This window comes from Vicia villosa, linkage group LG6 (genome assembly GCF_029867415.1).
Source record: "Vicia villosa cultivar HV-30 ecotype Madison, WI linkage group LG6, Vvil1.0, whole genome shotgun sequence".
Lineage (NCBI taxonomy): Eukaryota > Viridiplantae > Streptophyta > Magnoliopsida > Fabales > Fabaceae > Vicia > Vicia villosa.
Window position 1 is genome coordinate 142,356,765 of NC_081185.1, and position 16,815 is coordinate 142,373,579.

Consider the following 16,815-nt stretch of genomic DNA (forward strand, 5'->3'; position numbering starts at 1 on the left):
TGAGACTTCTTGGAATCTTGAGAGATCTGTCTTGAAATCAAAGTCAGCGATCCCCGATATTTGGGGAAGGAAACGTGGGGAAGGAAACGTTCTAGGGAAGGGAAACGTTTGACAAGATATAAAACGAAAAAGAAAGTAAAGGAAATGATGAATGGCATTTAATGTTACGTGACAAGAGGAGAGAGAAACTATGACAAATGAAGTGATAGAACAGTTACCTAGGAAAGGCGCCTCCTCAATTGCACGCATGCTTGTCCAAATAGGGTAGACACGTGTTACCATCTGGAAAGCTAGATACAGCTGTATTTACTTTAAAAGATATTCTGAATCAACTTAGACAATGAAACGTTAGTAATAAACGAGTCACTACTTCTAATTGATTTAAGATCAGAACTTCTTATAAAACATTAATCCAATCTCATTTCAGAAGATAGCCATACATAAGATTTTCTCATCTTCTCATTCTGGGCATAAATCCATACTGATATTCTTCAGAATGAACTTAAACCTATCTTCAGCCAGGGGTTTTGTAAAGATATCAGCCCACTGATGGTATGTATCCATAAACTTTAAAGATAAAACACCATTCTGAACATAGTCCCTTATGAAATGATGTTTAATCTCAATGTGTTTAGCTTTTGAATGTAAGATAGGATTCTTAGATAAACATATAGCAGAAGTATTATCACAGAAGATAGGAATGTTATTCTCAAATATTTGATAATCTTCTAACTGACTTTTCATCCAGAGCATTTGTGTGCTACAACCAGCAGCAGCAACATATTCTGCTTCTGTTGTTGAAAGAGCAATGATTGCTTGCTTCTTGCTGTACCAGGAGATTAGGTGACTTCCAAGAAATTGACAACTTCCAGAAGTACTCTTCCTTTCAATTCTATCTCCAGCATAGTATGCATCACAGAATCCTACTAAGTTGTATTCTTCAGATATTCTGTAGACTAAACCAACATTAGTAGTACCTTTCAAATACCTTAGAATTCTCTTAACAGCAGTTAAGTGAGATTCTCTAGGATCTGATTGGAATCTAGCACACAAACAAACACTGAACAGAATGTCAGGTCTAGAAGCAGTTAAATATAGAAGAGATCCAATCATACCTCTGTACAACTTCTGGTCTACCTTCTTACTTACCTCATCCTTACCTAGTATGCATGTTGGATGCATAGGAGTTTTGGCTTCTTTGCAGTCAGAAAGATTAAACTTCTTCAGAAGTTCTTTCACATACTTGGTTTGATGAACATACGTTCCTTCTGATGTTTGATTGATTTGAATCCCAAGGAAATACTTGAGTTCACCCATCATGCTCATCTCAAACTCAGCCTGCATAGACTCAGCAACTCCTTTCCAAGTGTAGCATTAGATGTTCCAAAGATAATATCATCAACATATATTTGACAAATTAAAATATCTTTTTTAAATGTTTTACAGAAGAGAGTAGTGTCCACTTTTCCTCTAGTGAAACCATTTTCCAGAAGGAAAGAACTCAAACGTTCATACCAAGCTCTAGGAGCTTGTTTCAATCCGTATAATGATTTCTTTAATTTAAAAACATGATTTGGAGACATGGAGTCTTCAAAACCAGGAGGTTGATGGACATAAACTTCTTCATCTATGTCACCATTTAAGAAGGCACTCTTAACATCCATCTGATAAAGAGTGATGTTGTGTTGAGTGGCAAAATAAATTAATAGACGAATAGATTCTAACCTGGCCACTGGTGCAAAGGTTTCTGTATAGTCAATCCCTTCTTGCTGACTATAACCCTGAGTCACCAGTCTGGCTTTGTTTCTTACCACTTCACCTTTCTCACTCAGCTTGTTTCTGAAAACCCATTTTGTTCCTATAATATTGAATCCTTTAGGTCTTGGAACAAGATCCCAAACATCATTCTTTGTAAACTGATTTAACTCTTCTTTCATGGCAATTATCCAATCTGTATCTTCTAGAGCTTGATCAACAGAAGTTGGCTCGATCAGAGAAACCAGACCTAATTGACATTCAGCATTGTTCTTGAGGAATGCTCTTGTTCTGATAGGATCATCTTTCTTTCCAATAATGACATCTTCTGAGTGAGCAGATGTGAGTCTAGATGATCTTCTGATAGTTGGTTCTTCAGAAATTCTCAGATTTTCCAAGGATGCAGCAACTTGATCTTCTGATTCTTTGCTGCTTTGGTTTTCAGCTTCTAAAACTTTTCTTCTTGGTTCTTCAACTTCTGAGATATCAATATCAACATCCGCAAAATTTTCAAACTGCTTTGGCTTTTCAAGACCAAGCTTATCATCAAACCTGATATTGATTGATTCTTCTACAACCAATGTTTCAGTATTGTATACTCTGTAGCCTTTAGAGCATTCAGAATATCCAAGAAGGAAACACTTTTGTGCCTTAGAATCAAACTTACCAAGATGATCTTTAGTGTTCAGAATAAAACAAACACATCCAAAAGGATGAAAATATGAAATGTTGGGCTTTCTGTTCTTCCACAATTCATAAGGAGTCTTATTAAGAATAGGTCTTATAGATATTCTATTCTGAATATAACATGCAGTGTTTATTGCTTCTGCCCAGAAGTGCTTAGCCATATTGGTTTCGTTGATCATGGTTCTGGCCATTTCTTGTAGAGTCCTATTCTTTCGTTCTACAACTCCATTTTGTTGTGGAGTTCTAGGACAAGAGAAATCATGGGCAATACCATTTTCTTTGAAGAACTCCTCAAAGAATTTGTTCTCAAATTCACCACCATGATCACTTCTGACCTTTATGATTTTACACTCCTTTTCAGTTTGGGTCTGAGTGCAGAATTCAAAGAACACTGAATGAGACTCATCCTTGTGTTTCAAGAACTTTACCCATGTCCAGCGGCTATAATCATCAACGATGACTAATCCATATTTCTTCCCTTTGACAGATGCTGTTTTGACTGGGCCAAACAGATCAATGTGCAAAAGTTCTAACGGCCTTGAGGAAGAGACAACATTCTTAGACTTGAATGCAGGTTTGGAGAACTTGCCCTTCTGACATGCTTTACAAAGAGCATCTGATTTGTATTTCAGATTAGGGAGTCCTCTGACAAGATTTAGTTTGTTAATCTAAGAAATCTTTCTCAAACTAGCATGTCCTAATCTTCTGTGCCAGACCCATTGCTCTTCAGAAACAGACATAAGACAAGTCACCTTCTGATTCTTAAGATCCTGAAGATCTGTCTTATAAATGTTGTTCTTTCTCTTGCCTGTAAATAGGATTGAGCCATCCTTCTGACTTACAGCCTTGCAAGACTTTTGATTAAAGATTATGTCATAACCATTGTCACTTAATTGACTTATGGACAATAAGTTATGAGCTAATCCATCTACTAGAAGAACATTAGAAATAGAAGGAGAGTTACCAGACTTTATAGTTCCTGAGCCAATAATTTTGCCCTTCTGATCTCCTCCAAACTTCACTTCTCCAGCAGATTTAAGCACCAGGTCTTGGAACATAGACCTTCTTCCTGTCATGTGTCGCGAGCATCCAGAGTCCAGGTACCATGACATGTTGTGCTTTTCCTTCTTTGCAGCCAAGGATATCTGCAATAGGAATAATCTTTTCCTTAGGTACCCACATCTTCTTGGGTCCTTTCTTGTTAGTTTTCCTCAAGTTCTGATTGAACTTGGGTTTAGCATTATATGAAATAGGAGAAACAGAATGATAGTTTATGTTCTGAGTTCCATGATATTTCTTAGGTTTTGTCACATGCTTCTTGGTGTGTGTTATGTGAAAGCTTTGAGCATGTGATGTGTGCCTAATATCATGGGAGTGGCCAAATTTAAATTGGTTATACAGAGGCTTGTATGATATTTTCATATCATCCACAGATTCAAGCTTGTATAGGATTTCACCCTCATAACCAATGCCAGCTCTTTTGTTTCCTGACACAGCATATATCATAGAAGCAAGTTGACTTCTGCCAATACTTCTAGATAAAAACTTTCTGAAACTTAAGTCATATTCTTTCAGAATATTGTTCAGACTTGGAGTAGATTTTTCAGAGACAGAAGGAGATCCAGTATTTTTGGATAAATTTAAAACTTTTTCCTTCAGTTCAGAATTCTCCACTTCAAGCTTCTTAGTTTCAAATTCAAATAGCTTTTTCAGCTTCTTGTATTTGATACTAATCTGAGACTTGAGTTCCAGAAGTTCTGTTAGACTGGAAACTAACTCTTCTCTAGATAGTTCAGAAAATACCTCTTCAGAATCTGATTCTGATGTAGATTCTGATCCGTCATCCATTGTGGCCATTAGTGCCAGATTTGCCTGCTCATCTTCAGAGTCTGATTCTGATTCTGAATCATCCCATGTTGCCATAAGACCTTTCTTCTTATGAAATTTCTTCTTGGGATTTTCCTTCTGAAGTTTTGGGCACTCACTTTTGAAGTGTCCTGGCTCATTGCATTCATAGCACACGACCTTTTTCTTGTCATTTCTTCTGCCTCCAGAAGATTCTCCTCTTTCAGGCTTCTTTGAGCTTTTGAAGCTCCTGAACCTCCTTTGCTTGCTTTTCCAGAGTTGATTGACTCTTCTGGAAATCATGGACAGTTCATCTTCTTCTTCTTCTGATTCTGATTCTTCAGAATCTTCTTCTTCAGCCTAAAAAGCGTTAGTGCATTTTTTAAAATTAGATTTTAATGCAATAGACTTACCTTTCTTCTGAGGTTCATTTGCGTCAAGTTCAATCTCATGACTCCTCAGGGCACTGATCAGCTCTTCCAAAGAAACTTCATTCAGATTCTTCGCAATCTTGAATGCAGTCACCATTGGGCCCCATCTTCTGGGCAAGCTTCTGATGATCTTCTTTACATGATCAGCCTTGGTGTAGCCTTTGTCCAGAACTCTTAATCCAGCAGTCAGAGTTTGAAATCTTGAAAACATCTTCTCAATGTCTTCATCATCCTCCATCTTGAAGGCTTCGTACTTCTGGATTAGTGCAAGAGCTTTGGTCTCCTTGACTTGAGCATTTCCTTCATGAGTCATTTTCAATGACTCATATATGTCATGAGTTGTTTCCCTGTTAGATATCTTCTCATACTCAGCATGAGAGATAGCATTCAGCAAAACAGTCCTGCATTTGTGATGATTTTTGAATTCTTTCTTTTGATCATTAGTCATTTCGCTTCTTGTGAGCCTTACACCAGTAGTTTTAACAGGATGTTTGTAACCATCCAACAGAAGATCCCATAGATCAGCATCCAGACCAAGAAAGTAACTTTCCAGTTTATCTTTCCAATATTCAAAGTTTTCACCATCGAATACTGGTAGTCTAGTGTAACCATTGTTACCATTACCATTGTATTGCTCAGTAGAGCCAGATGTAGATGGTGGAGGTATTTGCTCAGTACCAGCCATCTCAGCGTTTTTCTCTTCCTGAATCTTTTTCTAAACACGGTTAAGTGCTTGCACCTTAGAACCGGCGCTCTGATACCAATTGAAGGATAGAAAAACACTTAGAAAGGGGGGTTTGAATAAGTGTAGTTTCAAAAACTCGTAAGATAAAAATAATTTGCACAAGTATTTTTATCCTGGTTCGTTGTTAACTAAACTACTCCAGTCCACCCTATACAAGGTGATTTACCTCAACTGAGGATTTAATCCACTAATCACACGAGATTACAATGGTTTTCCACTTAGACAACTTCTAAGTCTTCTAGAGTCTTCTGATTACAACTTGATCACTCTAGGAACAACTGCTTAGAGACCTTCTAAGACTTCTCTAGAGTATACTGATCACAACCCGATCACTCTAGTCCTTTACAATTTAATGTAAACAAATTCTAAGAGTATTACAATTGCTTCTTAAAAGCGATAATCACAAACTGTGATATTTCTCTTACAGATTTAAGCTTAGACTCACTAAAGTATTACAACAGTAATGTAGTGAGGTTGAAGATGATGTTTGATAGCTTTTGAAGTGAACAGCAAGATAGTATCAGAGATAGTTCAGAATTCGTTCAAAGTGCGCCCAAAATTCGTAACCTTGCTTCTCATCAGAACTTAATATTTATAGGCGTTTTGGGAAGATGACCGTTGGGAGCATTTAATGCTTTGCGTATTCTGTACAGCATTGCATTTAATGTTTCACTCTTTTGTCAACTACCTCGAGCCTTGCGTTTGCTGTGACTACTGACGTTGCAGTTAATAGCTTCTAACGTTCCTTTTGTCAGTCAGCGTAGCTTGCCATCTAGTACTTGATTCTGATTTGTTCTTTGTAAATACTACGTTGAATATCATCAGAGTACAAACAGCTTGGTGCAGAGCATCTTCTGATCTTCTGATCTTGATATGCTTCTGAGCGTGATTCCATGACTTCAGTGCTTCTGCTTCTGAACTCAAGTTCTTCTGATGCTTCTAATAGACCATGTTCTGATTCTACTTGACCATCTTCTGATGTCTTGCCAGACCATGTGCTGAAGTTGCATACTGAACCTTCTGAGTCAAAGCTTCTTAGCGCTGATTTGTGCATACTCTTTATATATTTCCTGAAAAGGAAATTGCATAGGATTAGAGTACCACATTATCTTGAGCAAAATTCATATACATTGTTATCATCAAAACTAAGATTATTGATCAGAACAATTCTTGTTCTAACACACTCTTCAGGTATTCAAATCATTCCCATTTAAATCTCATATTTTACCTTCTCCGATCATCGACCAGTTCTAGAGCATAACAATTACATTAAGGAGGGCGAACAAAATACATTTCTTCAGAATTCTTTTTCACTTATGATTTTCAGAAGAGTATAATAGTTAATCATATATTTACTCAAACAAGATAAAATTTAAACTATAAACTTCTCATAATATATAATTGAATAATTATAATTGATTATTATCGTTTCTCATAAAATTTCTCATCTTATGACCCAAATCCACACACTAATTATAGAAAAACTTTCTAAACCATAATTTTCCTTTTCTTTTCTACTTCATATCTTTGTATAAAATTTTGAGTTTTGTACTCTATTATATTTATTCCTGCAATTTAATTTTGTACTTATTTAAGTTTATTGGAAAGAGTTTTAAGTTTAACATTTACTTATTTGTGTTTAATATTCTCTTGTGGCACATCTTTTCCGTCTCTTGCATCTATTTCTTTTTATACTTATATACTATTTTTTGACAGATAACAAAATGGAGAACAAATATTTGGGAGCTATCCTTTTTGCTAGTATTTACAACAATTGATAAAAAGTTAACAAGAAGTGATATTGAATAAGAAAAAATTTAATATTGTCACCAAACAAAATGTTGACTAAATGAACTAAAATTTGAAAAATGAAAGAAAAAAACTGTTTTCATTGCCTTTTAAGTTTCAAACTCTTCTTAAGCAGATGTTAGATACAACGCTCCTAACACCCATACCTAATCACAAAATTATCTTATAATAGGAGCTTTATAAATGGATACTCTTTAATATACATACATATGATACACCTATATAGTATATACATTTAAGTAACATGAGAGAAAATGACTATTTATTTTATTTTATTTTTAGTTTAGAGGAGAGGAAAAATAGGTGTTGATAATAAAATAAATGGAGTAATAATTAATTGTTTTATATATGTTTTAAAACTTGAATATGAGACTAGAGTTTGCTCTAACCAACGTACCCAACTATTAGCATTTAAGAATATTTATATGTGAATGGCTTAACATTTTTTTCTTGATTATGTGTAGAATTGGGTTAACCTTTTGTTTTAAACTTAAGACTTTGATTACTCCACGCTTTAAAATAAAACTAAAAAACACTTTGAAATGCAACAACTATGCATCAAGTATCCAATTAACGATTTTGTTAACAAAAAGAAGAAAGAGTAACATTGGATGCATTGTTGACTTGTTTCCCCAAGACATTATAAAGAAAACGCTTGTCTTTAAATATATGATCTTTTTGAATTTATTTTGTCTCTTTTATAAAATTCATTTTAAAATTTTAACTATATTAATTATTTATGTCTTAAGTTGGACTTAATGATCAACTCATCAAAGGCTAATGCCCAATCCACAAAAGAACTCAATCAATTAGAAATTCGTCCATGACCTCAAATCAAAATATGTTGGGTGTAAGTGTAAGTGGTTAAGTTCCACATCGATTATGAAAGAGTGAAATGTTAAATTTATAATAGAGAGAACCCATATACCTGATGCCTTAAGGTTTTTGGTGGAGATGTGATGTCCCCCTCTCTTGGTCCTATGGCATTGGACGCACATTGTTACTCCGGCCTCTCCCGATCTCCCTAACAATTGGTATCAAGAGCCTTGGTTTGGTGGAGCATGAGTATTTTAGTATGCTTTGTGGCTGCAGTTTTGTATGATCTTCCACATCAGAAAAGGAAATTTATACTTTGTGTTAGTTTACAAAAATGTATTTGCTGCAAGAAAGATTTTGATTGTAATGTCAAGTTTTTCAAGTGCGGTGAAGATTGACTTAGAGAAATTTGATGGAAGAATCAATTTCGCCTTGTGAAAAATTCAAGTCAAAGATGTTTTGATACAATTAGGATTGCATAAGGAGTTGAAAGAAAACATTTACAACATGGACAACGAGAAGAGGGAGGAACTAGATTTGAAAGCTTCGAATACAATCCTCATGTCTTTGACTAAGAATATTCTTGTGAATGTTCTTGGTACGTCGTCAACCAAATAACTTTAGGAAAAATTTGAAGGTCTATAGGAAAGAGTCAAACCAGTTGTTGTTGTTGAAGGAGCAGTTTTATAGTTTGCGTATGGATGAACATACAAAAGTATCTAATAATCTAAGTATTCTCAATGATATTGTTTCTAAATTAGAAACTATTGAAGTCAATATTAATGATGAATATAAAGATTTGAGACTCATAAAGTCTCTTCCATTTTCCTATGAACATATTGACCCTATTTTGATATAGAGGAAGAAAACTTTGAGTTTTGAAGAAGTTACTAGTAAAATTATTTATGTAGAAAGAAGATTGAAGGGTGATAACTCACTATTTGTGAGATATTAAAGCCCTTAATACTTGATTTTAGTATATATGTTGAAGTGGATTATAAGGAATTAGTTAAGTTTTATTGCTTTTAGCTTAGTTGTAGTTGAACATACTCGGTGCTCCCTTTTGTGTGTTTCATGTGTTTTGTGCATGTGTAAGAGTGCTCTGGTGATAAGCTCGCGCACATTAGAATTTTTTAACTCCAATCAGCAACCATTAAGGCAAAAGATGCTGAAAGAAGTGGTTAATCTCAAAGTTAGAACCAACATGGCAACCTTGTGAAAATGGAAGCAAAAGTTGAGCTAGAAAGTTAAAGGAATAAGAATAAGCACTACAAGATAAAAAAATCTACAAAAAAGTGTTTGGCGCTGCAATAATGTGCTGCATGTTCTCTTTGTACAGCAGGCCTGCTAAGAGAAGAGAGTTGTCTCATGATCTAATACGGGTACGAAAGGATAAGAAAAGTGAATATTATGAATTCAATGGGCCAAATCAAGGGATAATGAAGAGGTCCATGATCAAATGTCCAGGGAATAAACCTAAAAGCAATGAGACTATACAAGGACCATCTTTGAAAAACGAAAAAACAGTCCAGAAGTTGAGAAACTTGATGGAGACACTTAGAATAATACAAAGAAAAAGGCTGAACCAGAAGTTGAAGGCATATACTATCATTACCTCTATTGAAGAATGCCATATATTCAGGCGTGACAAAAATTACCTCTTACTGGTTGAGGATTGCAAGAAGTAGTGATGTTACTCTTAGGTTTATATTTTCTTTTCATTATGGTTGAAGAGCTTCCTACCAACATGGAAGTTACACCATATGTTTTCAACCTAGTTTTCAATATGTAGAAATTCTTGAAGTGGTTTAACTTCAAGTGAAGTATACTCTTTTTTAGGTGGAGTATGCTAGTTTTTAAACTATGATTGTTGGTGCTGATAATGTAAAAATTCTTGGAGTGATGTATATTTAAGTGGATATACTCTTTATAGTGGAGTAAGTTTATTGGTGAAGACAAAGAAAACTGATGTATTATTTTCAATCATGGTGGAGATTGTTGGGGTTGATTGAAAATATATATGATGAAGTCCCACATCTCTTAGTTTTGTAAAGGAGGATAGGCTATATAAATGATTCAAGTTTTTCATTATAAAACGTACTAGTCAAAAGACTTTTAAGCTTGTATTTGACTTTTATATTTTCTCTTATACACCTGTGTTGGAGTGTTGTGAAAGATAGTTAAATATTTATTTTAAAGGGTGTGAGTGTATTGGGGCCTTGGGTGATTGAGGGTAGTCTAAGTGTTGTAGTAATTTTCACATAGTGTTGTTCTCTAGTTGTCATTAACAACAGTTGTGGTTTTTTCTCTGGTGTTGTAGTTTTCACGTTAAATTTATTTAAATATTTCATATATTTAGAAACGGGGTGTAGTATATGTAAAATATGATAAACTTATAAGGTGAAATATATTTTTTCGCACTTTATTTATATATTTTATTTTCTTTTAAAAATGTATTGCAAACTATATTTATTAAGATAACCATGGAAAAACACTATATTTATTAAGAACTTACAATAAATTTTAGGATTTTACAAAATCAAACTACAATAACAATTTGAAGTTGAATAAGTGCTATCTTTTGTGGTTGTGAGAAAAGTTCCAAGCTTGGTGACTTGGTCATGACATCTTCATATGTGTGTGTGTGTGTGCGCGCTTTTTTCAAATATTTTATTAGGAATTCCATTCTTTCTACAAAGTCTTATTGGGTCTAGGTTAGTTGCATTATGCACAAAGGTCATGTTGTGTGAGTTTTCCTTGGATAAGGGTATGCTCTTGCCATTTCCTAGTTTGATACTTAGATTATCTGGATAATAGTTTGTGGTGATATTTTGATCTCCATTTACTGCTCCCACATTGTTGTTAGCAAATGGGTACTTCAAATTCAAGTGTAGGGTTGAAAGAGTTGAACCCAAGGCGTTGAAGGCAGGTCTCTCAATCATGATGTTATATGATAAGAATGAGGAGTGCACCACTAGATAACAAACCTTAAAATTTGACATTTCTAGGAGTACCAAAAGTTGTGTTGAAAGTGATATAACCTTTCACATGCATATGTTATCTCAATAATTCTACCAAAGAACCTTGAATTTGTTAAAGGGGTAGTTGTATCCCTTTAAAAGTCTTATAATACATGACATTGTCAAGCTTCAATGATGAATTAGGATGCTCTTAATATCCCAAATTAAAATTTTGGATTTCTATCACCACTAGACCATATTTGCGATGAAGAACTCATTCTCGGTATTTCATCAATAAAGGGGATATTGGAATCTTTGAGATAGTCAAACTCTTCAGATAGCTTTGAATATGATTTATTTGTTGGATATAACTCTTTCTAGACTAGCTAGATTCACCTTCACCCAAGAATTCTTTATCAATGGTGTTTAGGGTTTATCTCAATCAACAAAGATCTCTCTTGGATTTTCAGTTTGAAATGTTTATGTTCTGACTTATCACCAGTTGCACATATTTATAAATATCTTTATTGAATTAGTTTTTCAATATGTTTCTTCAACTATTAGTTTCTTGTCCCTTTACTTGGTTGTAAGAACACCATGGTTTGAGTAAGGGCTTGTTTGTCCTCTTGGCTTGGTGGTATGAGAAGAATGGTAATTTTGATTGTTTTGTTGATTTACATATTGTCTTTTGGGCAAAAAAAAACCATTTAATCTCCTTTGATGTAACATTCATCATATATTACAATCTCTTGCCAATTGGTGGTTATTTTTGTGTCACGAATTCCTTGAAGTGTCATGCTCTCAACCGTTTTGAAACTCTTCCATAAATATTTCTTAGTGAGGATGTAAAACTTGTATCTGACTTCATTAAAGTAGACTGGTATTTCTTCAATGTTTCCTAATTGTCTGGGCGAACAAGAAAGAGACTTGTTGTCCCAATCTTTAGTTTTTGAGCAAAATCAATGTATCTAGTGATTGAGCAACGAGGCATGTTCACGTGCCAATAAAGTGAAACATATTTTAAAGTACTTGGAAAAAGTATGCATTTGAGGGATTTAGTGGCTCATATGATGGTTATTTGGGTGTTGATGACTACCAAATTATCTCGGGGGTCTCGCTTTCCATTGAACCGTGTGGAGGTGATTTAAAGCTCACTAGGATTCGTGCATCCCAAATTTTGACATTAGGGTTGAGGGTCGTCCTATTTTCCCTTTGAATCATCTTTTTCAACTTGTTTAATGTCTTGAATATGCATTTTCAAGTTCTTATTTTGACATCATAATTCATTTATATCAGCTTGAATTTTGACAAGAGTCTCATTATCTTCAAGTGGAAACTTGGCTCATACCATCTTTCTTAGGTTTTTCATTGTGTGGTTGAGCAATAAATTTAGTCTATTTCTATGATGGATGTCATATATTATTGTTAAATACTATGAGATAGACCTTGCGAGTAATATATCATCATCAAGGTCAGAGTGTTTAGTACTAGGGTAAAAAATGAGTTAAGTCTTATTTTTTTGGCAAGCATTCTTATATGTTGTACTGAGATAATTTTATTTGACCTCAGAGAAGGTAAACAAAAAGAGAGCAAGGCAAGCTAGTTTGGGGCAAACACATGGCTAGTACATCTCGCTGCCCAAGGATGAGGTTGTAGCCTCCCATTGATCAAAATACACGCCCATTATTTGCAGCATTCGCCCTTTGGTCGCACCATTCACGCTATGTTGGGCTTGGTGAAAACAACTTATTGCCCACTCATGAAAAATGGGGATTGACGTGTCATAGGGCATTAACAGTATAGAAGTTCAGACAAAGAAAGTAGCCACGCTCTCCACCAAAATAGGGATAATAACGATCTCACGCTCCTAAGAGATGAGAGAATAATCGTTGCTTGGATCCTATAACCCATACCAATAGATCTCGATAAATACCCCAACTAAGGAAGTTGAAAGGATATTTATTCACTCAGAAACTTCATAAATACATAGCTTCTCACCATCTTTGTGTGAGCTTTCTCTAACACCAACAACGACCTTCAGATAACTCTACACAATTAAGGGTTGACATTCATTGTACTTTTAACAAATGCATAAGTCATCATAGAATTATAAGTTTGTTTTCTTGAGTAACTTCTCACTCTCGCCCTCTCATAAAGATCGTGCTCTCCATAGCCTTTATCGAGTTAACCTAGACATGTGTCTATGTCTTTCTTACCTAAGATATTTCAAATATGGACCGTTTAGATTGATTATTGGGTCTTAGAACTTCTTGCAATATGAATTGAGTTAACAAGTAAGATTAATGGTTTAATTATCAGTGAATGTTTTTAACAAGTATATCTTTATTTTATTTTTTTAAAACGAATATAAAAAATTAGAAAATTAAAAGGGAGAAATTGCTTGATAATAGAGAGAATTGGAATTCAAATCAGCCAAAATTCTAGGATTATCACACCCCCTTTCTTTAGAATCGAATTATTTGATAATAAACTTGCAAATCATGCTACAAAAACAGTTTAGTTGAGCAGTATTGAAACGTTAATGTCACAACTCCCTTTACCTGACCACCTGCTAATCCCATCCTTGTTAAATTAAGCAAGCAACGTATGGGTTTGTACTTTGTAGTTTCATAATTAAATAATTGAATCACAAAACATCAACTCTTCTTTCCTCTAATCCTCTCCTTTATATAACTCCACTAATTCCATTCTCTTCATCCAAGCAGCATCATGCATTTGTCATGATTATTGACTCACCCATGCATGCAATGTCTGCCTTACAGCCCACGCCTCCTAAACCAGTCTCCCACCACGACATGCTTCCTTTCTTCAACCAATCTATGGAACTTGTTCCTAGTCCCCTCAAAACACGACGAGCCCTTCACTCTCCTACACTCGGTGAACTCCTTAAACGCGTCGAAGATGCTCAAAACGACAACAATAATGCTCAACCACACCATGTTCTCGACCTCTCTTCCCCTTCTTCTTCCACCACTCTTCCCCCACCTTTTTTCCTTTCTTTCACTAACTTGACTTACAGCGTCAAGCTAGACAGAAAGTTGACATGCTTTTCTTTCAATCAAAATTCTCTTCCAACGGATCATGAAACCGAAACCAAACCAAATGGCACCAAGATCCTCCTCAACAACATCTCCGGTGAAGCAAGAGACGGAGAAATCATGGCAGTTCTCGGCGCAAGTGGCTCCGGAAAATCAACTCTCATTGATGCTCTCGCAGACAGAATCTCCAAAGAGTCTCTCAAAGGGACTATAACTCTAAACGGAGATATCTTGGAGTCAAGTCTCCAGAAGGTGATTTCAGCTTATGTCATGCAAGATGACCTTCTCTTCCCCATGCTCACCGTGGAAGAAACTCTTATGTTCTCGGCCGAGTTCAGACTCCCTCGCTCTCTCTCGAAATCAAAGAAAAAGGCTCGCGTCCAAGCTCTCATCGACCAGCTTGGTCTCCGCAACGCTGCCTCAACCGTCATAGGAGACGAAGGCCACCGCGGTGTTTCAGGTGGAGAACGCCGCCGTGTCTCGATCGGCACAGACATCATCCACGATCCAATCATTTTATTCTTAGATGAACCAACCTCCGGACTTGACTCCACCAGCGCATACATGGTGGTTAAGGTCTTACAGCGAATTGCTCAAAGCGGGAGTATCGTCATGATGTCAGTTCATCAACCAAGCTACAGAATCCTCGGATTGTTAGACCGTTTGATCTTCCTCTCTCACGGCCAAACCGTCTACAGCGGTTCTCCGGCGAGCCTCCCTAGTTTTTTCTCCGAGTTCGGTCATCCTATACCGGAAAACGAGAACCGAACGGAATTCGCACTGGACCTAATACGCGAGCTTGAAGAAACTCCGGGAGGAACCAAAGGTCTTGTGGAGTTCAACAAAACATGGCAGTTGAAAAATCAGCCACTCTCCGTAAACGTTAATAACGGATCTAAACTGTCGTTAAAAGACGCCATCAGCGCAAGTATCTCAAGAGGAAAATTAGTCTCAGGAACTAACGGAGGAAACGGAAACGGAAACTCAACCGCTTCAGTTGCCACGTTTGCTAACCCGTTTTGGATTGAAATGGCGGTTATCGGAAAACGTTCTCTAACAAACTCACGTCGGATGCCGGAATTATTCGGAATCCGATTAGGTGCAATTCTGGTCACCGGAGGAATCTTAGCCACTATCTTCTACCATCTTGACAACTCACCAAAAGGTGTTCAAGAACGTTTAGGTTTCTTCGCCTTCGCCATGTCAACAACCTTCTACACTTGCGCAGAAGCCATTCCCGTTTTCCTCCAAGAGCGTTACATCTTCATGAGAGAAACAGCTTACAACGCTTACCGTCGTTCCTCTTACGTCCTCGCTCACTCCATCATCTCCCTCCCCGCACTAGTCTTCCTCTCCTTCACATTCGCCGTCACAACCTTCTGGTCGGTCGGCCTCGCAGGCGGGACATCTGGTTTTTTGTTCTACTTTTTAACCATTTTAGCTTCTTTCTGGGCAGGGAGTTCCTTCGTGACGTTCCTCTCCGGCGTAGTCTCTCATGTGATGCTTGGTTTTACCGTCGTGGTTGCGATAATGGCCTACTTTCTTCTCTTCAGCGGATTCTTCATCAGCAGAGACAGAATTCCACCTTACTGGATATGGTTCCATTACCTGTCACTAGTGAAGTACCCTTATGAAGGAGTTCTTCAGAATGAGTTTGCTATTAACCCACCAAGATGCTTTGTGAGAGGGATTCAGATGTTCGATAACACGCCGCTCGGTGATGTTCCGGGGAGTTTGAAGGTGGAGCTGTTGAAGAGCATGAGCAGGACGCTTGGGATTACTATAACGAGCGACACTTGTGTTGTTACTGGAGAAGATGTACTGAAGCAGCAGGGGATCACGCAGCTTAGTAAATGGAATTGCTTGTACATTACTATTGCTTGGGGTTTCTTCTTTCGCTTCCTCTTTTACTTGGCGTTGCTTTTTGGAAGCAGGAACAAAAGGAAATAAGCTCAAAAGTTTGTATAGTATTTGTTACATTAAAATTTGTGTTCCTTCCTATAATATTATTGTACTAGTAACTAGTAGGAAACCCGTGCTGTCGCACGGGTCTGGTTGGAATTTCACATTACATGTATCTAATTGTGACTTGCAAAATTCCTTTATATATATCAAACATTTATATAATAGTTGGTATCTCATAGATATGTTCACATCTACCCGTGAATCCAGATGAGTTAATAAACCTCAGTTATAGTTGGTATCTCATAATCTGCTTTTTATTCTCATTTATACAAATAATTGTATAAATAGTTAAATTTATTATTTTTATAAAATTATTTTTAACTTATTCCCGTTTATAAAAATAATGATAGCTTATTCAATTTATAAAATTGCTATATTAATAAATTTTTATCTTTTATTATTATTTTTTATGATTACTATTTATCATTAAATTTTCATGACTACTATTTAACATATTTTTATCATGATTACAATTATGAAGTTAATTTAAAAAGATTCTAATAGGTTTTAGTTATTTCATAAGTTTACAAAAATTGTAAAATCTCAATTGATTTTATTTTGTTTTATAAACCTTTCTTTAAAAATTTAAATAATTTCAAAATATATTTTATCTCAAATAACGATCTAAATAATTACAAAATAATTGTTATTCTTATATTTTATAATAATAAATTAAATATTTAATCTTGGAATAAAATAGTGTTTTAAAAATCGGACCGGACCGGCCGGTCGGACCGATTGAA

General features: G+C 35.7%; 1 protein-coding gene across 1 annotated transcript; it reads left to right on the top strand.

The window, feature by feature from the left end:
* Positions 1–13,688: 13,688 nt before the first annotated feature.
* LOC131612596 (ABC transporter G family member 20-like) lies at positions 13,689–16,260 on the top strand. Its single transcript, XM_058884362.1, has one exon. It carries the CDS (start codon positions 13,790–13,792, stop codon positions 16,055–16,057), a length of 2,268 nt encoding a protein of 755 aa, XP_058740345.1. The 5' UTR covers positions 13,689–13,789; the 3' UTR covers positions 16,058–16,260.
* Positions 16,261–16,815: the final 555 nt, after the last annotated feature.